The 24,088-nt window shown below is 46.3% G+C and overlaps 1 protein-coding gene across 4 annotated transcripts in view; it reads right to left on the reverse strand.

Moving 5' to 3' along the window:
* Nucleotides 1-10,488: 10,488 nt before the first annotated feature.
* Nucleotides 10,489-24,088, reverse strand: part of rassf7a (Ras association domain family member 7a) — a 40,997-nt gene continuing 27,397 nt past the window's right edge. For 3 of the 4 annotated variants that reach the window (XM_080001719.1, XM_080001720.1, XM_080001721.1), the window contains 4 exons: nt 17,648-17,851; nt 15,945-16,894; nt 12,610-13,042; nt 10,489-10,761 (listed from right to left, as the gene is read on the reverse strand). In XM_080001719.1, the coding sequence (XP_079857845.1) occupies nt 10,730-10,761; nt 12,610-13,042; nt 15,945-16,894; nt 17,648-17,750 (1,518 nt within the window). In that variant the 5' untranslated portion in view covers nt 17,751-17,851 and the 3' untranslated portion in view covers nt 10,489-10,729. The remainder of the gene's footprint in view (nt 10,762-12,609; nt 13,043-15,944; nt 16,895-17,647; nt 17,852-24,088) is intronic. The other variant, XM_080001722.1, reaches the window with a different exon arrangement.

Raw genomic sequence — 24,088 nt, forward strand, 5'->3', positions numbered from 1 at the left:
GTGCTCCTCTTTGCTGTGCGTCGGACATACAGTATGTATCCAGCGCATGAATAGGACATAAGCAATGGAGACGTTTGTCTGCCTCATTAGCGTGCCGTGGTGGGTAGAAAGAGTCAATCGTGATGCCCCTTGAACAACAGGAGCTCCTGATGTTCTTTGCTATAAAAGCCAGGTTAGGTTTCAACGTAGCTTTACTCAGATTCATAAAAAGTCAGCCGGGGTGCACAGACAGGGTGGTCACCCCCACACGTTTAGCAGATGTGAGCGCTAGCAGAAGCGCCATTTTGACGGACAGCTGTTTTGAAGGGACGGTGATAATCGGTTCAAAGCACTGACCTGGGAGACGGTGCAGTACCAATGCCAGCTCCCATTTTGGGTTGAAAGAGCATGACGCGGGTCGGATCGACTTTCTCCCTGTAGGAAGCATTTAATCAGAGGATGGTTAAACGCCAGTAGACATGGCACCCAGGAACCTGGGTATTGGCCAGGGTTCGTCCGCCAGTAACTGGACCAGCTCTGGAAACCAAGATGTGGACATGCGCTCCTGGGCGACTAGAATAAGGCAAGCTCACTCCGCTCTTACTCTCGTTAGCAAGTGGTCTATGAGGTGGATCAGAGAGAACACGTATAGCAGCTCACGGGGCCAGGGGGCATGGGTGAAGGCATCCACTCCCAGTGGCGGTTCATCGCAGCGGTGAAGTGAGAACCAGAACGGGCACTAAATGTTCTCCCTGTTTGCGAACAGGCCCACCCACGCTTCTCTGAAACTGCACCAGATCTGTCGAACTATGTCCAGGTTCATGGGGCACTTGGTCTGATGGTCCCCCATGGGCATCAAATTGGCCCCTATATTCTGTATTCCGGGAATGTAGAGTGCTCTCAGGATGCGGAGGTTGGGCATGCGCCCAGTCAGTGCCACAGTCTGGCCGCTAAGCAATACAGACTCACCGACCTCACTCCGCCCCGTCGGTTGATATACATGTAAGCCGCATACGATTCTTTGTCTATCCTGACTAGAACGTTGCAGCTCCTTAAAAAGGAGCCAATCTGTTGTAGCACCAGAAGGACTGTGTTGAGTTCCAGCACCTTGTGTGAGGACAGAGGATTCGGCCCCCGCACGAAGGACTCCTCCCTATCCGGTCAGATAAGGATCTGTGAAGATAGTCACATGACTGGGCGTCCTTCCTGGGCATGCCGAGAGACAAAACCCGGGGGTCTCCCCAAATGATTCAGCTCGCTGCTTATTGTGGCTGGGACTGTCAACATATGTGTTCTGTGGCACACAGAATACACTTTGAGATGAATGAACCATCTCTGAAAGGGGCGCTTGTGAAGCAAACCGAACGGCAGTACTGTATGTGCCGCTGACTTCAGTCCAAGCCGATGCGTAATGGTCACTGTGCCACACCACCCGTAGTGTTCCATTGCTGCCACAATAGCGTTCTGACAAGGGGCTGTCAGTGTCGCTCTCATGGATAGAGAGTCCAGATGAATGCCTGGGTAATCCTCTCACTGTCTGGGAAGAAGACTGCTCTTCTTGCAGTTGATGGCGAAACCCAGGGGGGAGAGATGCGTCACTAGGGACTTGGTGTGTGCTCTCGCTAACTCTGGGGAGTGAGACAGCACAAGAATATTGTCTAGATAGAACAATATTGTCATACCTCCCGTTCTAAGTGGATTCAGTGCTGAGATCTTCGGTCGATCTTAGTCGATCTTCTTGAGATCGACTGAAGCACCAATCCCCTGGAATGATGTAATGCAGCAGACATTGTGTAGTCAACATGCGGAACAGTCTCTTTACAATCAGTTTGTTGAGAGCTTGTGAATCCAGAATTGCTCTCATTCCCCTTGTCTTTTTGATAACTAAGAAGTAGTGGGAATAGACGCCGGTCCGGCTGTTGGCTGGCGGAACAACTGATATTGCCCCCTTCCGTAATAGTGCTCTGATAAGGCAGCTGTTGCCATGGAATTTGACATCACTGTCTCTCTGATCCCTTGAAGGGGATCAGAGTTGGAAGGGCGGCATCGCGAATTGCAGCATGTTACCCTGTCTCAGTGTTGTGTCTAGCCATAGTGGTAGTGAACATGTTAGACGCCACTCGAGGTAGTATAGGGAGAGGCAGGACGCCTCCAAGCGGGGGACGTTACATTCCTCTGCCCTCGCCGCTGCAGACAGGCAATGTGCCTGTCTTGCCCAAGGAGAGCCCTGCCCCAAAGGGAGGGGGCTCACCCTGTGACGTTAGTGAGAACAGTGTTAATATTCCATCACCTGGTTGTCATCTCGCTCAGGTGGAAAAGTGGGGGGCGTGGCTATCAGGACCTGCATAGAGTCTCTCCGGTTCTCATCTAAGGGGGGTTCGGTTATCAGCAGAGACTCTGTCTGCATAGAGTCTCTGTGGCTCTCATCTGTGGGTATAGAGTCTCTGCGGTTCTCATCTAAATAAACCGTCAGGATCTCATTCCGAGTACGTAACCCTTGGCATAAAAACACCCGCGGGGTGGCTGCTGATGTGACTTGAGTGGGTAGCCCTGTTTGGGGCTAGTGGAGCAGCCAAACATGGAGAACTGGCCATAGTACCTCCACTAATCACGTTGTCGGCGGTAATGTCACAGGCGCTTTTTCTGGCAGCAAGGTCTGCTGCACAGCAGAGTCAACTCAGCCAACTCAGGGATCTTCAATCTCATCTTCTCGGCAGGAAGAGCTGAGGGCAAGACGGTGGCCAACCTGGACCAACATCAATTTTAAGGCGGATACATACGGGTTTGTGTGAGCCGCTGCTGCTTGCCTGCCTCGATCAAACACCTTTGGTGACAAGGCATTAAACAGTCCGCCAGCACTCACTTTCCCAACTCTGTGGGAGATGCAGAACATGAAGTGTTTGTACAGCAGCTGAAGAGAAAAGTCACAGCGGAGTCAGTGGACAGGGGCTTTCCATACCTTCTTGAGGTGCTCGCCGCATGCCCCAGTGACATATTTCCCAAAATGAATTGTCTCCTACAGGCCCTCGTTGCCCTACCCATAAGCTACACCGTTGAAAGACCCTTTTCAACTGTCAGTCGGTTAAAAACTGGCATCAGGGCATCAATGATGACATACAGACTGAACTCTTTGTCCCTGCTCTCTTTTGAAAGAGAACTGACTGAATCTCGACTATAGTAGCCTATTGCCTATTTCAATATTATTGTTTATCGGGTATAGTTTTTGTTGGGCATAGAATTGGATGCTACGCTGATGTTGTTGCGTCTGCCATCTGTGTGTGTGTGTGCACGCAAGCATGGGTGTGTGGTTAATGTAGCCGCCATGGCAGGCTATGTTCAAGTGTCATTTTTAATGTTACTGCGCACTTTGGTACCTCTATCCATACTCTTGATTAATGATGCTGTTGCATCTGTCAGCTGTGTGAGTGTGTGTGTATATGTGGCCGCCGTGCCAGGCTATGCGATGCTGTTAATTTTTGTCTTGGTGCCTGTGACATTACCTCTGATGATGTATTAGGCTTGTATGATTAAACTGTGGTGCATTCAGGCAAGTGTAGTTGTAATGGCCTATTTTGGTTAACAAATGCGTTTTAGAACCTATTAGTATGATTGGTTTTGGACAGGCTAGGCCCACACTGCGAATTTTGCCTACGCTACTGCTATTACTGATAGGCTGCTGGGTACATTCAAATATTTCAGCAAGGCACGCATGTGCATGGGGGAAGCCAATGAGGACGAAGGACGTAATGACGTATCCCGGTGACACGCAGAATTACTACTACAAGCCGATACACTTGTTGCGTGTTATTGCTTTATCCTGAAAATTTGAAGGTGGCTGTCTACTACCTGTAGTCCACAGAGTCCTGCCTTACGGTGTCTCTGTGGTATATTTAGCGTCATAAATGTAAACAAATTTGATTTATGATCTTCATATAAACCTCTGAGACTACATGTGATTTTGCATGTGTTATGATTTGAAATAAAGATACATTTTCCAGCTCCAGGTAGACTTGACTTTGCCTGAGCACTATAGATATTGACATTATGAAGGTGTCCTTAATTCAACATGGGTGTTTGTATACATTAAGCAAAGCAACCCTTTATGGTTTACGATACTGTGCAGTATTTAAATATGTAGAGGAATCAATTTTCTGTTAGAGTGTGATTTCTTAAAAACATTCCAACATAATAAGCTTTATGTGCGGTACTGGTCAAACTGAAATTAATTTAAGGGAAATCATTTCAGAGTTTGTTCTTTAACAAATGGTGATCAAAGGGCATTTGGTATGTTTGAATCAGAAAAAACATGCATCATTATTGGTTTGTCTGATGGTTTATTTGTCTGATCACTGTATTGCTGTTTATTTCCCCACTGCTGCTAAAAGTATTGTTTGCAGCCTACTGCAAGACATATAGTGCCTTGGACATTGTGTACAAAATAAGTACAACATTTATTTGTAAGTACAAAAAACCTGCTTAGGGCTGAATCTATCTATCTATCTATCTATCTATCTATCTATCTATCTATCTATCTATCTATCTGTCTATCGGTCTGTCTGTCTGTCTGTCGCCCCCTAATGGTGACTCCAAATTGAAGGAAACTCCTGTTACATAACACAGTTATCCTGATTTGTCTGTGTCTGGGATAATGTCTGCTTGTCCTGTCTGTGGACTTTCACTCCAAATAACCCCAAAGGAACATAAATAGTCAGGCCCAGGGAGGGGCACTCCCTTGCAAATTGCACCAATGAAGCGAGATAATGAAATGAATGCTTTCATACAGGATGTATGTGCCGATGGGGATTGTGTATATATACGCGAATCCAAAATGGTTTTCAGGGGCACTTGATATTTTTTTTTTATTGTCTATTAAAACATTTTAAACAGACAAATAGGTCAACTCTTAAAATGTCCTTATTCTTTCTACCGCACCGTGCGGTGATGTGTGTGTGTGTGTGTGATATTAACTATTCCAAGACCGCAATCTAGCCAGGGTGCAGGGTAAATTATTGAGCGTTCCTCGAATGTTCTCTGCACAGGGAGGGCCACGGCTCTCATTTCATCATCCAGACTCACACTTTGCATAAAAGAGAATAGCTAGGAGTAGAATATTACAGAGATCATCAATATATATCAATATACATATATATATTTATTTAGTCATCGTACATATGTCAGTCTTTTTCTTGATGGAATTCAAAATGGATGCAATAAAGGCAGTGCTATCTAGGTCAAAATGATATGTATGTATGCAAGTATTTTTTTTTTTATATTATATTTTTGTATTACATTGTATGTCAAAAATGACTTTGCCGTCAGCCGTAATCAAACAATTGCATAAATTTGGTTCACACTCCATCGGCTCTCCTTGACCCGCTCCTGGTCACGCTGCATCCCTGCTACGTGCGCAGCCACACTCTCCTCATGGCAACGCTGTACACAAGCAAACGGAGCTCAACCACTTTGCTGTTTGTAGGGGTGGCGCGTCTTTTTTTTTTTCTTTTCTTCCGAAGCCGCGCTACGGCGCACGTCGCTCGGCCGCCGACAGGCGACACGGCGTGCCGCCGGTCGCCGCGCCCGCGCCGTTGCGTCGGCGCAAACGCGTTCGGAGAAGCCGAAACGCGGAGGCCCTGAGATGGTACGGCCCTAATGGGAGACGTGCGAGAACGAACGCGCCCGCACCCCAACCAGGACGCCACAGATCAACCGAACGTCGGTCGCGTTCGCCGCGCCCCGTGGGGCTTTTGATTGGGTCGTCTCCTCTAATGGGCGGGACGCGTCGCCCGAATTAGGCGCCCCATTGGCGGGCCGGGGGTGCCAGTCAACATATCGTCTCCACAGCCATGGCAGGTTGCAGAGGCAGGGGAGTGGGCAGGGTCGAGGGGGGGGGCGCGCAAGTGGACTGAAGTTCTGCGGTGGTGTACAGTACAGTACAGTGTGTTTTTAAACGCACCTAACTTCAATCACCTCCTGTCGTTATTATTATTATTATTATTATATTTTTGGAGAGGGGATGGGGGGTCTTCATTCCGATGCACTTTAGACAACGTGTTATCCAAGTTGAGTGAAACATTTTGTTCTGATATCTTCTAAAAGAAAACTGGGGGGGAAGAAAAAAAAAAAAAAAAAAAGTGGTGAGTAGCTTCCTTTCTCAGCCACATAATTCTTGATGCCATCGCGCTCCGAGGCGCGATGGACGCTGTCCACGTTTTTTTGGGGTTCGGTCTCTTTCAGAATGAGCGATATTTTTTTTTAGGGGTTTTGGTGGTTTTCGGGAAACGCGTTGAGTGCATGTGGAAATCGGCGTGTTCCGTCAGAAGACAAGCCACACACCCGCTGTCAGATTGAAACGCTTTGGGGTTGGCTCCGTCGAGCCTTCACTATACATTCAGGTGTGGGCTATTCCCTGTCACTTTGTTCTATTTCAGCTCGCGCATCAATATTTGACCCATATATGTATTTTTTTTTTGAATTATTATATGACACCGTCATGAAGTTATTTGGACGTATCCTCAGTCCCACGCTGTTACACTGAATGATCGACTTGTTTTGTCATTGTTTTATTCAATTCAACTCATATTCCACAGCTCGTTATTCCACAGCTCGGCTTCGGATGGAGGAACGAGCTGTTATTCAATCTAAAAGCAGGTGAGCCACTGACTAACGCACATTGTGCCAATTCCCCATTCCACTGTGCGTGTGACAGCGGCTAACCTGTTTTTGGGGATCCCTCTCCCACCGCGTGTCCCGCGGGGAACGACCCGCGACCAGACGAGGGGCCGGGCCGACGTTCATATTCTATTGTTCCACCCATTGTTTGTGTTGGTCTGTAATGTACGTTATCGTCATTTGGGCTGTGGGCCGTGCCGGGCCGAGCCGTGCCGTGCCGTACCTGTAGGTGCGGTCCGACCGTCCGCGCCACTCAGGATGTGCGGTCCGTTCGCGGTGAACGAAGACTTTGAGCGAGTCGGGATCTTTGGGAGTCGCTCCGGCTTAAGTCACGTGTTTGTGACTCTGACTGCACTTTTTATTTGTTTGTTTTGTTTTGTTGTTGTTTTTTTTTTTGTTTTTTTTACACAGAAGTTACTTATTTTGTGACGCGCACTTTGCGCTTTTCCCTGCCAAAATAAACCCGTTTTGAGAGAATTTTGAATTGGTTGCTCATTTATTTGTTTTCGCCAAGAATTCCGTGTTGTGTTGCGTGAAGTGGGCGATCGGAATCAAATGAACCGAGAGTGGGCGCGGGGGCGTCGAACAACTCTTTTTACTGAACGACTTGTCAAGAACCGAATGTCAATGAGTCGAACCTTGCACCGCTGTATAGTGGCTGCACCAGGGGCCTCAACGCCAACTAACTTCATTTTTTTTTTTTTTTTACTCTGAGCATTGCTGAACGGCCTAATGATAGATGATAATAATCAAATACAATAAACCTCAAAAACATGAAATTCAATACATAGTTAAATGGATCAATCGAAATAGATCATATGAATCAATTAAAACAAAAAAAAAATCGGTGTTATATTCTGTTGTGTTATATAATCTGAAAAGGCATTGGAATAAAGTTGCTGGTGTAGCTGATTAATTGAACATTGTGATTTCAATGGAATTATAATTAATATGCAGGCCGGATTTAACAATAGTGTATCATAAACGTGTAGCGGGGCTGCATTAAATTGTCACACGGGCTGGGTGTGTCCCCCAGGCATGTAGCGTCAGACGCCTGGCCTCGAAGTTGACGTCCCTAGAGCCACCAACTGTCCAGAGGTTGCAAAGTTGTTGTTTTTTTTTGTTTGTTTGTTTTTTTTGGCTCCTGCTTTATCTGCTTCAGAGGCTTGCAGTATCAGTATCGGCAACGGTGCATGGCGCACTTATTGAAAATAGGTACTCTGCATCGAAGAGTCATCCTCTAAACATGGGGTCATCCTTCATGTGATAAATGGTTCTCCACTATGTCTTGTCTATGTCCAAGAATTTGCACGGAAACCTGTGAATGACAAAGCTTCAGCGTCAAACTTAATTGTACATAAGTATTAGGGCTGGGCAATATTGACAAAATCACAGCTCACAATGTTTTTTTTGACCATTGCGGACACACAATACATATTTCAGAAGCAACCACTGGTCATGTGGATGTTATGACCAAGAAGGTAGAGGTGTTGATTATAACAACGAGAACAGTCTATGAAGTTCAGAAAATTACTTTTTACTGTGACCTCAAAAACAACATAGAATTAAATCACGATATTATGATAACCAAAACCCCAGACAATGCAGTTTTGTGTCACCATATAGATGTTGTTACGATATACAGTATCACCCATCCCTATTTACTACTACTACTACTAATAATAATAATAATCATCATTGTGTCTGTCTTTGTATCCACCTATCATTTAAATTATATTTTGTAAGGAAATAGATGAGTAAAGTAACAAGTACTCTACAATTAAATCATTTGCATATCCTCTTGTTTTTTTGTTTTGTGCAAAGACATAGATATAGATCGAGATAAGAGGACCACGCCAGACTCCATTACTGACCCATTCATCAATAAAACCTCTTGAATCCTGAATCGCACAGATGCTCATTCGTCTCCCTAACAACAAAAACAACAGCAACAACAACAACAACAAGAGCTTTATCCTCAACATAAACATTAAACCTATCAAATTCTAACCCACCCCTTATCTCATCTCTCATCAAAAAAGGCCCACAACTTTTGGATATACGGTCGTATTGAGTGTGATTCAAGCAAAAACATTTTTTTAAGTAATTCCTCCAGCGTGATGTTGCGTCCTGAAAGATCACCATGTACCGGTAAAACATGGTACTTTCCTCCTGTTTGTGAGGTTGTTGTCCTAGGGGGCTGGAATTTATGGGCAAGCGTGGGCAGGTTTGTCGCTGTGGAGATTTAAACAGTGGATCTTTTGGGGAATGTCCAGTCGTCCAATCCCACCGTTTATGAAACTGAAAGCATCACAGTCCCATCCTTCTCCAGCTCCTCTTCCTGTCTTTTTTTCTGCATCCCATGAGAGCCGTCACATGACGCAGTACTAATATCCTGCTCGTAGTAGGACAGGCCGTGTGTGTGCGCGCACGTGTGTGTGTGTGTTTGTGTTGACAGGTATAGGTGTCAAGTCTCCCCGGGGCCAGGCCTGGTCCAGGATTTGGCGGCTTATCCAAACCCCTGCCAAGCCAGACAGGTCTAAATCTTATCTTACATAATCCAATTCTAAATAATTAATCTGAAAATCTAAGACATCTGGCCCTCCTAAACCCTCCTAAAAACCCTTGTCGTGAAGTGACGACTGGATCGCCAAAGCTGGCCGATAGGTTTCAAGCGGATATGGATAGAAAACAAGAAAGATGTGGGCTTCGGCTTGAGCGCGATGTGCGAGCAGCAGGAAGTATTCCTAGCACTCCACTGGGTTCCTGTCATGGGCTCAGTCGTCCACGTCACTCACTTTCTCTAAAGAGTAAACAAACAGGCGGTGGACGGAGGGAGAGAGTGGAATGTGGAGGAAGCTCAGAGCTTGTGTACTTGTGTTTGCTGTTATTGCGCTTGGGGTGTGATGATTTCTGTCATATTATTCAAGGAGAGAGGTTTTTATTGACGTCGATTTAAAATCAATTGTTAAGCCCACTTCACACCAAAGACGACAAAACGAGGAGAACAAACTGGAAATCCATTCAGGCAAGAAGCCGTGCCACAAGTTTTGGTCCCGACACCGTATTTCTAAGTAATGACGTTATTAACGTTAATGTTGGATGTCACCATATTCATTATCAATAAATGTATTTTTATAAGTGAACTTTTTGTATTTTTCTATATTTTTCGCACTTTGCATCCACTATATAAAGAAAATGTTAAACTCTCATGCAGTGAACATGGTACATGTCCCAACAAGCTGTTGGATGCAGATACACATTCGGCGTGATGGAGGCTTCTTAGGTGTGATCAGACGATAACACGTTCACATATGACGAGCACTAAACCCATTTAACGCCCCAACATGTGCAGAATATGCATTCAAAGCAGTTTTATTTGTTGTTGTTTTTAATGAAGGCAAGTGCAGGATCACACGCCTATGTAATGTGTCATCTCGAGTAGCGCTGCAGAGTGGTTTCCCTATATCCGATCCAGCTCAACCTCAATGCAAATACTTGCCCTGAGACGCTCTTAAACGATGTGACGTATTGTACAGGAAGCCATGAATCTTTCAGGAGCCTTAATGCATTGATAATAGTTTCATAAAGAGACCGGCATGTTAATTATTCACCGTGGGGCAGTGCACCTCCATTTCCCTGCCACTGCTTCATTAAACCAGTTGGATTATCGATGTGATAATAAATACAACTACTAACTAGTAACTACTACTACTACTATTCATAATAATAATGATAATAATTAATAATAAATCACAACCACACACAAACATGTTATCTAAAACACAATACACAAATTTTATTTTATTTAAATACACAGATATAGTAATAATTGGCGTTGGTAAAAGTTTCCTAAATAATTTTACATTTCATACATGTACTTTGCAAGTGTGCACAGTAGCAAAATGCATACTGTAAATATATATATTTATATATATTTGTCTCATGTATTCATATATACACATTCTGTATATAACTGTCAGGGTGATATTAACAACAACAGTCAGGTAAAAGGGGTTAAATATCAGGTGACGGTGACAGAACAGTGAACGAGTTTCTCTCGGCGCGGCGGTCCCGTGTTTTATCTCGACGACGACTCTCGCGACGTCAGGACTGCAAGACACACAAAAATAAGTGGGGGTGATGACCCCTTTGTTCGGCTCGCTACGGGATTATACTCAAAAATAGAACACTTTTCCGGCTAAAGGGCTGGTTAGATGGCTGTTCCCCGTGGCAGGGAGGAGCAGCCGGAGCGAAAGACAGACGTTGCTCCGTAACACTGACGCGGGTCACCCCTGCACCCAGTACGCAGAGTCACGGGGCCTTTGACGGCAGAGCAGTGTTTTGGGACAATATCTGTCTCTAGTGAACCCACAGCAAAGTCTGAGTGGCCTGGGAACCGGCCGGTTAAAGGACCGTGCTGGCGTTTGATTGAGCGGTAGCTTGTGAAACGTTCAGCACATACATTTTGCGTCACCCCTTGACGAGCTCACTGATGACAGCTCATATATATATATATATATATTTTTAGACCTTTTCCACATTTGATTTCCTCACATTTTTACTATCGTCTCTATTTCAGGGTTTCATGGTCTGAAACCTACCTTGAACTTATCTCCTATTTTCGTCCAAGTTATTTCGGTATTTTTTAATTTCTTAAAGCTCGTGGAGCATCAGTCTTTTCAAATTGAATCTACTTAGATGCGTTACCGTTCTGAAAAATCGAACAAATAGAGACAATATTTGTGCAAAAATGTTGAGCAAATGGTCAGGGGTAATGTAGAATGTGTGTGCTGACCAGTATATGGGCGAAAACTCCTTTTCAACACCAGCATGATCCTTTAAGGAGGGATTTAATCACCCCACAAGGAAAAAAAACACAAAGCAAATCAAATAAAAAGAGAAGTGGTTACGCACACCCATCACTTTGACCTGTCAGTGGGAAATACATGAAATATAAGACAAAATGTCACATTGCTATTCTACGGACTGGATATTGCATTTTCAATGATGGGGTAATGGTAACATAACACTTAAAAAACACGATGAGGTCGGCGGACCCAAGCGATCGACCCTCAATCTAAATCTACATAAGGTCTAATGCAAAGTCTGACAAGTCAAATGTTAAGATGTGCTAAAGACCAGTGAGCCAAGGGCTGAAAAGAAAAAATAAATCACACGACATTTCATCCCCCCCCCATGCTCCCTTTAGAAAACCCAGGCATGTGCAACAAGCTCCAGAAAACAGCCTGCTGGGGTCAGTTTCTGGTAAATGACAGAAGAGGAAGTGAGTAACGAGACATTTCAAGCCAAGGCCGTTGCTTCTGGGAGGGGGGGGGGGGGGGGGGACGACACACCGTGTAAGACGTTTCTTTTGCAGAGCTCTCTGAGGAAAACGAAAAAGCTCTTGCTCTTTGGAAGTCAAAAGTGTCACCAAAGTCCAAGGCAAGGTGTATGGATAAACCCTTCCTACCCAAACAATATCCGTACATGAAAGGGGTTGGGTCTCGTATGTCTTCACGTCCCAGAGGTGCAACCACAGTGTCTGTTACATGTCTGTGTTTGCTTGTGTGTGTTAGGAGGGGGAGAAAATGACAGACCAGGGGCATAAAGCCCACATGACGGGGAAACTGATGTGGCTCTAGATCAGATCGAATGGACAGAGGGAAGTTGGGGGGCTGGAAGGGGGGGGGGGCGGGACCGTCACATGGGAGAGGAAGAGGTGTTGAGAAGCAGCAGAGACCTCCACCATGCAGACACATCCGTCATGCGGAGACGCCTCCCGTCGCCCAAGACCAGAGCCCACAATGCAATCGTAGCCAAGCGTTATCGGGTAGAGAGCGGGGGGAGTAGGAGGGGGACAGCGGGAGGTTCTGCGACCGGGGGGGGGGGGGGGGGGGCGGAGAAAGGAGAGGTTGAGTGGGGGCGGGACGGGGGGGCAAAGGTCTCACACATACACACCCTCGGGGTTGAGACTGGACACCAGAGGGTTCTGCAGGTTTCGCGGGTGTCCCAGGAACTGTTTGGCGGTAGGGCGCGGCGGCGACTCTGACGGAACGTGGCTTAGACCTAGAAGAGGGAACAGAGAGCTTGAGTGGAGCCAGGCGGGGTCGACAAACTGTGTAGCAGCAGCGGCGGCGGCGGCGGCGGCAGCAGCGGCGGCGGCGGAAGAAGCCTGGCGCGTCTCTACTTGCTGGAATCTATCCAAGTGGCCCGTACTTCCGTTCCTGTAGCTGTCCGGCAACAGATGCGTCAGCTCCAGTTTCTCTAGATGCTCCTGCAGCTCCGAGCAGGAGTAGACGTGTGCCGGCGGGACTCCGGTCTGCTGGATGAACTGCTGCAGGTTGCACTGCCTCAGCTCCTTGTTGAGCTCCTCCAGCTCCTCCTGCTTGTCCTGGGGGTGACAGAAAGTCTTCCTTATATCTAAGTTGCTGCAAACGGGACAGGAAAGTATCACTTAAGTCGTCAGATTGGTTGACTGGATTAGTGGCGATAGGATCTACCACAGGACAGAGAGAAGCTGTATTTTATTCTCGAGACTTAATGGTATCGCTGCTCTATGGCAGAGGGAATTACAGGGAGCAAAATGATTATTCTTAATATATTCTTATTGTATTGTTTTAAATCGGTTGTAAGTGAGGATTTGTTGTACGATTCGCCACTTTTTTGCCAGTGTATCAGAGGTAAGTCTTCCAAGGGGGCCTGGCCTTAAAACCTTTGGGAACCCCTGCTCTTTGGTACATCAACCTTCAGCTCATTTTACTTGCAAGTGTAGTTTTCACCACAGGGGGGCGGCCGAGACCACAGTGCCGCTGCACAACGCTACAGAGTCTGATAACTTTTATCAGCCAGTCGGCATCGCTGGTGGCAGTGAATCATCCAAGTTCCGGCACAACCAACTTTTTCTGTTTTCTATCAAAGCTCAGGATCCCGGGACTCTCGTCATGCAGACGAGAGGGGTGGATATCCTCCGTCTTTGATGGTTGATAAATTGGAGGGCGGAGAGAAGCTTATCGTTTCGACGCCCTTACACCTCGGGGGTAACAAAGTGAGTCACACTAACAAACAAGCGAGTCGATCCACCTCATCGACTCGATTAATTTGCATCGAGTCGATGCGTCCGCCCCAACGAGGAGGAGCAGCGGCGTGCCAGCTCCAGCAGCCATGTATTTGTGCGTTTGTAATTGACAGTGGAAAGAGGCAACCTGCTGAGGCAGTTCACACCCGGTGGTCTGTCTCCATTAGCTTAATGACAGGAGCCCTGTGCTCAACACCTCGGAGCCGAGCTGCCAGGCATGCCTCGACTCATTAGATCAGAACTGACACAGCCCTTGTCAGACCGCCACTCCCTCGGCCTTCGGGAGCCATGAATGGAGCTTTATTACGGTGTGTTCCATCACCGCCTTTAACGTGACTTAAAGAAAAACAAAAGATAACAACAACTTGGCGTTACTACCTCTTTGAGGCTCCGGCGACATGGCTGCCGCATCTGAATCTCTGTCGGCGCGGGCTGCATTAAGACATGACGGAATGAGAGAGAGTCATACCATGGAGAGAAAAGGATGCGCCCTTTTTTTTTTTGCTGCTTGTCTAGCTCATTAGCAGATTCCAGCAGTTAGCATGCTACCTGACCATGACGCTCATTCCCTCAGTAGGTTTTTTTAACTTCATGGAGCGGTCGCTTAATCTCTGCTGAGTTGACCCCAAGGGGCTGTGAAGTTACTATTAAGACGATTGATTGAGACCAAAAGTTCTTTCTATTGTCTTTTAATCAATTTTGTAGCCCATAGCAAATGGACCATTATTGAGATGTAAATGGAACGCAATGGGCTCACAGACCACTTAGTATCCCAATTAAGAGTGTAGCAAGCATGTTTAATCTATGCAAATGTCATTCAGGACTTTCAGGAGCATGCACTGTAAACATTGCCGCTGCGTGGTATAATTTGACAAAATCATTGAAGAAACACCATCCAAGACACTCCAATTAAAGTTTCTCTTAGCCTATCTGGGCTCAGCCTCACAAAGTGGGTGAACTCTCCAGACCCCGGGATTCATGTGGAAAGAGACCTTGAGCTTCAGCTTCAAACTAGGTTTGACCTTTATTGAAAGGATACTACACACCACGGCGATCAAGTCTATGACGAGCAACCGAATCCCAACTGGCTGTAGTGCAGTAAATTCAATAAAAAGGCGAATGTACTAAAGAACAGACATTATTCTTTATTCTCTTTATTTGCCCCTAACAGGCGCAAAGGGAGACGTAGCGGCTGTCAAGGACACACATGCACATGCACTGAGCTTACTGAATCATACCTGCTGAACCAGTTCAGTACAACATGATAAGCTCCAAAAGCAACATATTTATAGAAGGTTGGATCTAGGTAAACATCATTCTCATAATTCATGACGTCTGTCTCATGTCTACAAACCATCACAGTACACCATGTTTTCCTCAGTGTTTCTTTGCAGAATGAGTTTCCTTGCACTGGTGCGTGCGTCATGGATAAGAGGATAGGAAGAACTGCTAGAAGGAGGCTCCTCTAGTGACAAAAACCTGAGGGCTGATGTGGGCTTGGCGATAAATCAATACAATGTCCACATTGTGATATGAGACTCGACATCGTCTGGGATCATAATATTGTGATAAACACTTACTGAGCACTTTATTTATATTTACTAACACTAAACTAATACTGGGTTTGGCCTCCCTTTGCTCTCAAAACCGCCTACACTTTTCTTGCCATGGATTCTACAAGATGGAAACATTCCTTTGTGGTTCTGGTCCATGTTGACATGATCGCATCACGCAATTCCTGCAGATTCGTCAGCTGCACATTGATGCTGCGAATCTCCCGTTCTATCACATCCCAAAGGTGTTCTGTTGGATTCAGATCCAGTGACTGGGAAGGTCCTGAAGAACATTGTCATGTTCATGAAACCAGTTTGAGATGACTTTTGCTTTGTGACATGGTGGATTATCATGCTGGAAGTATCCATTAGAAGATGAATAAGTAGGCGTACCAGTGTTCCTAATAAAGTGTTCATTTAGTGTAGTGAAATGTGAATCTCTAGCTACTTGGTCATAATATCCACATTACTAATGATTGTTTTTCCAATATTAATTCTGTGTATATATCTTATGAGAACAACAATAGTCATCCCTGATATATAGTCAACTTCTCGATATTGAGGTATCCATCAAAAATATATTGTGATATTTGTTTTTGTCAGTACCGCCCAGCCCTGATGTAGCCCTAGAGTCCTTTCCCCAGAGCCCTGACCTCTCCCCTTACCTGCAGCACCGACTCGGCCTTCCCCAGAGCCTTGTCTGTGGTGGACAGCTGCTCCTCCAGCTGTGCTGCTCGCTTCTCCAGGCTGTGCAGCTCCACCTTCATCGCGTCCGCAGACTCCTCGGGCCCCGCTCCGCCGGCCCTCTGGGCCTGCCGCAGCCCCCCTGCTTGGCTCTCCCGCTGGATCTCCTGCTCCAACTGAGCCGAGCGGACGGAGAAATCGTGGAGCCGGTGACCGCAGTCTTCCATCTTGGCGTGGAGGTCCCCGAGTCTCCTCCTCATCCCTCTCTCTCTCTCCACCTCTGCTCGCAGCTCCTCCTCCCAGAACTGCTCGTGGGCCAGCTCGGCCTGGTTCCTCCGCACCGCAACTTCCAGGGTCTCCATCTCTTCCTGGAAGCGGGCGTCGGACACGGGCGAGGGGCAGGGGGATGGGGAGGGGCATTCCCAAGAATGCGAGTCCCTCTCTAGGGCATCTAGCTGGGCCTCAACAGCCCTCAGTCTCTCTTGCTGCTGGAGAACCTGCCGGAAAACCTCATCTTTAGACGGACCGGCGGGAGGTGACGGAGAAGGAGACGGTAGATGTGAGGACACCGGACTGAGAGAGGGGGAAGGAGAGGCTCTCTGCTCTGGGGAGTCCCGGGGAGACCTCCTTATCTGTTTGGCTATGGTTCTAGGGGAGGTGGAGGGCCCCAGGTTGAAAGTGAGTGCTTTTTTGGGTTGGTTGCGTTTGGACGCCTCTGGCTCCGGATGCTTAGGCAAGGGGAATGTGGCGGTTTTGTCTTGTTTAGTCACTTGTCCGTCACTGCTGCTGGGGCCTGTGCGCCGTAGAAAGAATTGGACTTCATTGCCATGCTGGCCTAGCTTAGCCAGAGACTCCAGGGGCCTCTCGGTGGCTAGCAGCTGCCTTTCCGTTTCCCTCAGACGCTGTATCAGAACATAACGGCCGGTCTGACCTGGGGGCAGATACAGATAGTTGGAGCAAAAAATATGACAGAACAAATGACCACACACGACGCAAAACAAAGCGTGGGATTTTAAATCACATCTCATTACTCTGGAGAAAAATCTCTTGTTAAATGACTTGTATTTGGTATCTTGGTGAGATCAGCAAAGATCTGATGTCCTCATGCGGCCCAATCAAAGTGTTGGACTTGATTCTCAAGTCTTGAGTGAGAAAATGACATCAGCAGTCTTGCGTCGATGCAGACCTCGCTCACTCCCCAACTGCTGAGAATAGCAGTAAGAGGATGTTGTGTAAGACTTACACAACATATAATATTTTTCAAATAAACTCAAGTTTCCACAAGGGGCCTGAAATTAGGACAAACCCTCCCTAATGACTTGGCAAGCATCTCGCTCATGGAAGGAGCAGAGTGCTAAATGTGGAGTTGAGTTGTTCAACACTACAGCAGCCTGAGGATAGAGAGATGGAGCCCCGGCTCCTTTCCAAACTGACCCCCCACTTCAAAAACGTAGCACTTTATTTAGGTCAGTGGAGAGTGAAATAAACGACTGCATTCGCACCCGTGCAGGTAACACGTCTTATTTCAATGATGCACATACTAACTCATTGACTTTTTTTGTCCCTTCGATAAACTGTGCTTCAGGCACAGATGAGCAAGGCGTCCCCACAGAGTTACACTATCCATTATCCCTTCTTTGTGATAAAAGGATTCCAGAGGAGGATGTGTGCATCGGGTATTTACCAATGGCCTGGGCTAAAGCGATGACCACGTCCTGGCAGGAAGTCTCCTCCGATAGGCCGCACACCACTCGCACCACTCCATCCACCCACACCTTCAGCTCCATTTGGAAGCGGGTAGATAGTGCGGGACAAGGGGCTGAGGCAGGCTTCAGATCAGATCAGCTGGAACTGGTCGGATTGAACTCAACATTGCATGGCGTTGATTCTGCGGATGGAGACAAGAAAAGAGTTTTAATCAATTGAAATTCAGACTTCACACAAAATACTGTTAAAATAGATGGGGGCAAATCGTCAGGGTTATCAATGATTGGAAGTTTATGTACTACAGTGCAATTGTGTAGACATGTCAGAGAGCAAAAGCAGACCTGATAAATTCCACCTTGGTGACATAATTACACTTCCCCGCATGTGCCACAACTTGTTGCTATGGTAAACACAGCCCACCAGTAGTTTAGGTGTGCGCAGCAGCCCATTCATCAGGCGAACATCTAGGCTACAAGTGTCTCAAAAGCCTTCCCAACACAAACCCTGCCATGTTGTGTGTTGTTGAGTCTATTGGTCGTGACTGCGTTATAGATTACCAACTCAGCAGCCTCCGGGTCGAGGAGCGGAGTGTTTTGTTGGGCTTGCAGTGGTTAGTTAAGAGCCTCGGCAGTATCTCGCGGACCTGGAAGCGTAAACGCCAATCTGTAACCCAATTAAACGCTCTGCTGCACTCCCTCAAAGCCATTGTGAAGGCTTACCGCAGAGGGGAACGGACAGGGAAACTGGAACGAGTCAAATATGCGTATGCTTGACGCTCGAATGTTTGGGGGAATGCGCAGGAAAGAGCAAGACAGCGGATATTCTTGCGTATATGTCAATATGTTTACATAAACATTTAAAGGCTGTGTATGTGCGTGTCTTCATGTGGACTAAAGTATTTGCGTTACATAAGTTTGCGTCCCATAAGCACGACAACAACTAGGTCTCGAACTTTTCTCTGAAGCCGGCCTGGTAGAGGGCTGAGGAGCAGGTTTCAAGTTCGGCATCATCTAAAGGATTATCATTACATTCATGACACTCCATCTGTTCTTTTACAGGTGAACATCAGAACACCTACCTCAGTGCTCATAAAAAGTGAATCGCCTCAGGCGCCTCAGGGACTATGAATAGAACTCTGAAAATGTAAATGAAACTTTGTCGCCAGTGCGGGCGCAGAAATACTCCACTTACACACACTGGGGCAGATGGTGTTCTCTTTTCCATCTCTGTCCTGGTTCTCAACAGGGAGGCATTTTAGGACTGAAACCCTCCATTATCTTGCCCCTCATTCAGAGCCTGGCTTGCTCCACCGGCCGTCTTAACGGTGGAGCTGCATGGGAGGAATGCACTGATTTCATCTGCCAGCCCCAAGAATCCCTGCCTTTCTTTAATAAGTTAAAAGCCCTCCCTCACCCTGCTCACGCCTCCCTACTGCTGACCTAGCTGCTCCCCCCTACCACCATTACTCATCTGCTATTTAGACGCCAAACACAAACTCAGCTGGGGAGCAACAACAGCCCGCTCTGATATGGAAACAACACACAGAGCAGCTCGGGGTTTCAATGCCAAGAGGAGGAACGACGGAACCGGATGGGACGGAGACAGAACCCAGAGGGGCAACAACACAGGAAATTTGTTGGCGATGATCACATATGGTAGAAACTCAAGCCGCTGATATGATCTTGAAAAGACAAGCGCTGATAGGGAAAGGGAAGGGCTGATCACACCACTTGAGGATGCTTGGAATTTCAACACTATGATGCTGCCAAGCTTTTTTCTTTTTCTTTGGGCAGGCACATATCGTGCCATGCTGCAACATATAATTGGGGCTAAAACACACACACACACACACACACACACACACACACACACACACACACACACACACACACACACACACACACACACACACACACACACACTAAGTGAGCTGATATGGTTCCTCAAATATCTTCACCTCAAGGCTTATCTCTGTCCTGTACAGACATAAAGGTGAGGAAAGTGGAAAAACAAGGCCCTTCCCTCTGTATTATTATTTCCAAGACAGGTTCAGCCAATGGAATGTTACGCCACAGGCCCGTGCAAGGTACGAGCTGGGGGGCTGAAGAAAACTCCTCACACAGCATATCTAGAACCAAATCTGCTTCCCAATCATCATTCCTCAGACATACCGGAGAGAAAAATGGTCATAAATAGGTTACTTATGCCGTAAGCGAGCCATACATACATACATACATACATACATACATACATACATACATACATACATACATACACCCACACAGCTGACAGATGCAACAGCATCATTAATCAAGTGTATGGATAGAGGTACCAACCTGCTCAGTAACATTAAAAATACCACTTGAACATAGCCTGCCGCGCGCACGCACGCACACACACACACACACACACACACACACACATACACACACGCGCGCACGCGCGCACACGCACACACGATGATGATGATGACGATGATGATGATGATGAGGAGCTGCGTTCTTCGTGGAATAGAGCCATTCAGTGTGCCAGAATAACCTGTTTATGAAAGGTATACAATCACCTTTCAAAATAAACTATATATGTAATTTGCAGCCCTCTGAAGCACTTAGCCCTTAACTGTGGCGCAAATGCATTGGACTACGCTGCAGCGATCGGCAGGTTTTACCATGTATTTATTACATTCCCGGATCACCAAAGTGAGAGGCATATCTAGCAAGTGTTCAATTTAATTGCAGATAATTTATTATTTTCTAATTTTAGACAATATGTTAGGATCTTATTTTTTTGTAGCTTTACATAATACATGCCTACATATTTTATACACTGTATATTGAATTAAAAACCATGATATTAGTGGGACTGAACATACCCTGACCAAAAAGGTGTGCACACACAAAATGTACATACAATACAATCATTTGAGACAATTTGTCCTGCTCTTAAGAAAAGAACACGGTTAAAAAAAACGTAAGTTTGAAACAGCAAGTTGGTGTAGGCTTCGTATCAGTTTCTTTCCTTTTTTTTTTTAAACAACATATTTTAAAGAAACACAATCCAGGATAAATGCTACATGCAGATCATTTACTTTAGATCAGTTTAAGTGGAAAGGCAACTATTAGCACATTATAAATTACGTGTTTATGCATTTGGTAATCGATTGCCAGGATTCTTTTCCGTCTTTATTAATCTTCAGAATTGCCCTTTGTTTTAGTAATCATTGTGTTTAAATATTAAAATATTGTTACCTCAGTAATTCTTGCTCTGTAGATGTGAAGGAAACATCACATTCTGTATTGATCCTGTATTGAACTGAGTTCCGGTGATTGGTCGATCCTTTAAATATCAAGAGCACGCACTACTCTACTACTCTCTATAATACAATGGTACAAGGGTAAGGTAAGCATGGTGGACAAAGTAAAATAAAAATAAAACACCCTCAAACATTCCTGAACCAATGTATACATTCATAATATGGCACTCTCCTAATCTCACTGCTGAAAGATAATAAACGATAATATTGACGCACCCAAGACAAAGGTCACTAACAACAGAAAAACAAACCCTTACAAGACAGGATTGGCCTTCTCCCATGGTGCTCAGTCCTCATACATCATGGTCGGCGAAATGTGATCAACTGCACTAACAGGAAACAAACAGGCCTGGAAGTCTCAGGTTGCCGTCTATTCTCACCGTCACAGGGACGCAGCAGCGCTCAGAGAGATCAGACGTCCGCCTGACCTGGCTCACTCCGCCGCAAAGCCCCGTAGTCCCACGTCACATTTCACTGCAATGAAGACCGTAGAGAAACTTTTTGAATGGTTCAGGAGGCCTCGGAAAAGGTGCAGTTTCAGAAATGTGAAACAAAAGCATGTGAGCTCGAGTACTGATCTGGAAATGCCAAACTAAAATAGTGCACAAAAAAAAAAAAAGCCTTCAGTCTACTATCGACAGTGTGTTTGCAGAGCTCCAATAGTCGGTCCTTCTACTCCTTCACTTTAGACAAATGAAAGACTGCAAATATGCCCGCTCCTAAGCGGACAGAAAATAAAAGGTTTGCCAGGGCTGTGACAGCTTCATAAAGACACGAGCTGCAGAGTGTTCGCACATGTTCGACACACCCATTTTATTTCAAGCCAACCCATGTAGTCTAAATCTCGTAATTTAGCCACGAGACACCGCTCCACACCTCCGAGTCCCACCCAGTAACCTCAGGGCACTGAAAAATAAATAAGAGAAAGAGCCTCCACACCCTAACCCAAAGCCCCCACTTTTATCTAAACCCAGCCCATCGACAGCCACCATTTGTACCTCTTACTCCTCGGTCCTCCATTCCGTCTTACAATTTATATTAAAGTGACTTTAGATGTAAATCAAAAACACTGGCCTATTCCACACATCAATTCCAGACACACACAGAAATAATCCTGCCATTAAAATAAATAATTTAAAATCCACTTGAGGGGGGAAATACACTTGTCTGAGAACTCCTGAAAAGAGTAAAAAGAATGACAACATTATAAGGAATTGCAAGAAAGACAGTAAGGGGGTGGGGGGTTGGAAAGGGCAAGAGAGCTGAGAGATGGAGAAAGAGGGAGAACGGGTGGTGGTGGTGGAGAAAAGAGCAGTGATTAGAGGCATGTGCCCTTCCTTCTCTCCCCTCTCATCATCAGCAGTCAGCCAGCCAGACGTTCCTTTCATCACTCTGTATCTCCTCGGCACCGGCAGCCCCCCCCCGAATCCCCTGGTGGATTCGGCTAAAAAGGCACAAGGAGTTTGCACGGAGACCCCGGTTGACACGCGGCGCACGGCGGAGCATCTGTGTCAATTCGCGAACGGATTTGTCCTCGTGGACGAGCCGAGCGTCACGAGGCTTTTACGAACCGTTGGATATACAACCGCGCAAGTGAGACGGTGCTAGATTCACACCCTGCAACGTGTGTAACGTGGCATACCTTTATGAGCCGGGATAAAAGTCCCTCTGAAATATAGATGGAGGGGTTTATTAATATCTAAGTGTCTGTCACTCTCTGGTGTTTCTACTGTGGCACTTTCTCTTTTGAAACCAAACGCTTCTCTCTACTTCTGCTATCGGAAGTTGAAATCCGTTGAAATTTTCAACGTAGGAAAAGAAAAACCCGCCTTCGTCTTCCCCTGTTGCACAAAAGTGCGCGTTTAAAACATTCAAGGGGTTCAAACACCCGCGTACCTAAAACTGCATTTTCAAAGGAAATACAGAAACGCAAGACTTGCAAGCACACGTTCACGCACTGTAGGATGGACACACTCCACATTCCTTGGGTTCATCGCCTGTAATACTGGGAAACTTGCCAAAGTCAGAAAGAACAAAGAATAAGACTTAGTTTAATAATTTCTACATGTATGTATGTATGTGCATGCATGGAGAGGAGGATCATCGGGTAGACCAGGGATTCTCAATTTTTATTCTTCTCAGACTGGGGTCCCAGAGGCAAAATCTTCTCAAATGGGAGGTTCCTTGCCTTATACGCATCCAATAGATGGTCCTTGAGATGGAAAATTTTGACCCATCTTTAGGAAAAGCCCACTCCTTACCTTGGAGCTATGGAAGCGCTATCTCTGTACTCACAGACGTCCACCAAACAATGAGGAATAAAGAACGGTGAGCATCACACGCACAAGCACACACACAAGCACACACACACAAGCACACACACACACACACACACACACACACACACACACACACACACACACACACACACACACACACACACACACACACACACACACACACACACACACACACACACACACACACATAGTATAAAGAGCAACGCGCAGCCAGAGGAGTCAATGTTGTAACACATTGTCCTTGACATAAACAGCAAGTCGCTATCAGTATCACCAGCCTGGGAAGTCAAACAGTCCAGAGATAAATAGGCCGGGCCTTGCTAGTCACGGTGGACAATGGACAGTGGTGTTGCTGCTGCGTGCCACTCTGCTCCGGGATGACAAGAACAACCGGAGATGGACAGAGACGGTGACGTGCTGGCACCAAGCCGCCATGCCCCAACGCCACTGTCTTCACAGCTCCTCACCAAACAGTCGCTCCTTTTGTCGTGTCTGGCGCGACCGAGGCGTCCGCTGCCCTGCGCCGACAGGTTTTACTCCGGCTTCGCCCTCTCAAGAGTGGCTCCGCTGATAAGACTAATAAAACGCACAGAACAGAACAGTCTTTTGTCCTCGATAACCTTCCATTTTACATCCCGCGGTGCTTCCCGCTCCATCGCGCCATGCAGGAATAAACCTTGAGGGCACAAGTTGGAGAGCAGGTAGCTAGCTCGAGGGAGTGGGGAAGGAACACATATCATGCCCATCCTGAATAACAGTGCACGATAGATGCCATTATTATCAATGATAATACAAAGCTATCCTT

The sequence above is a fragment of the Zeus faber genome (genome assembly GCF_960531495.2).
Source record: "Zeus faber genome assembly, chromosome: 6".
Lineage (NCBI taxonomy): Eukaryota > Metazoa > Chordata > Actinopteri > Zeiformes > Zeidae > Zeus > Zeus faber.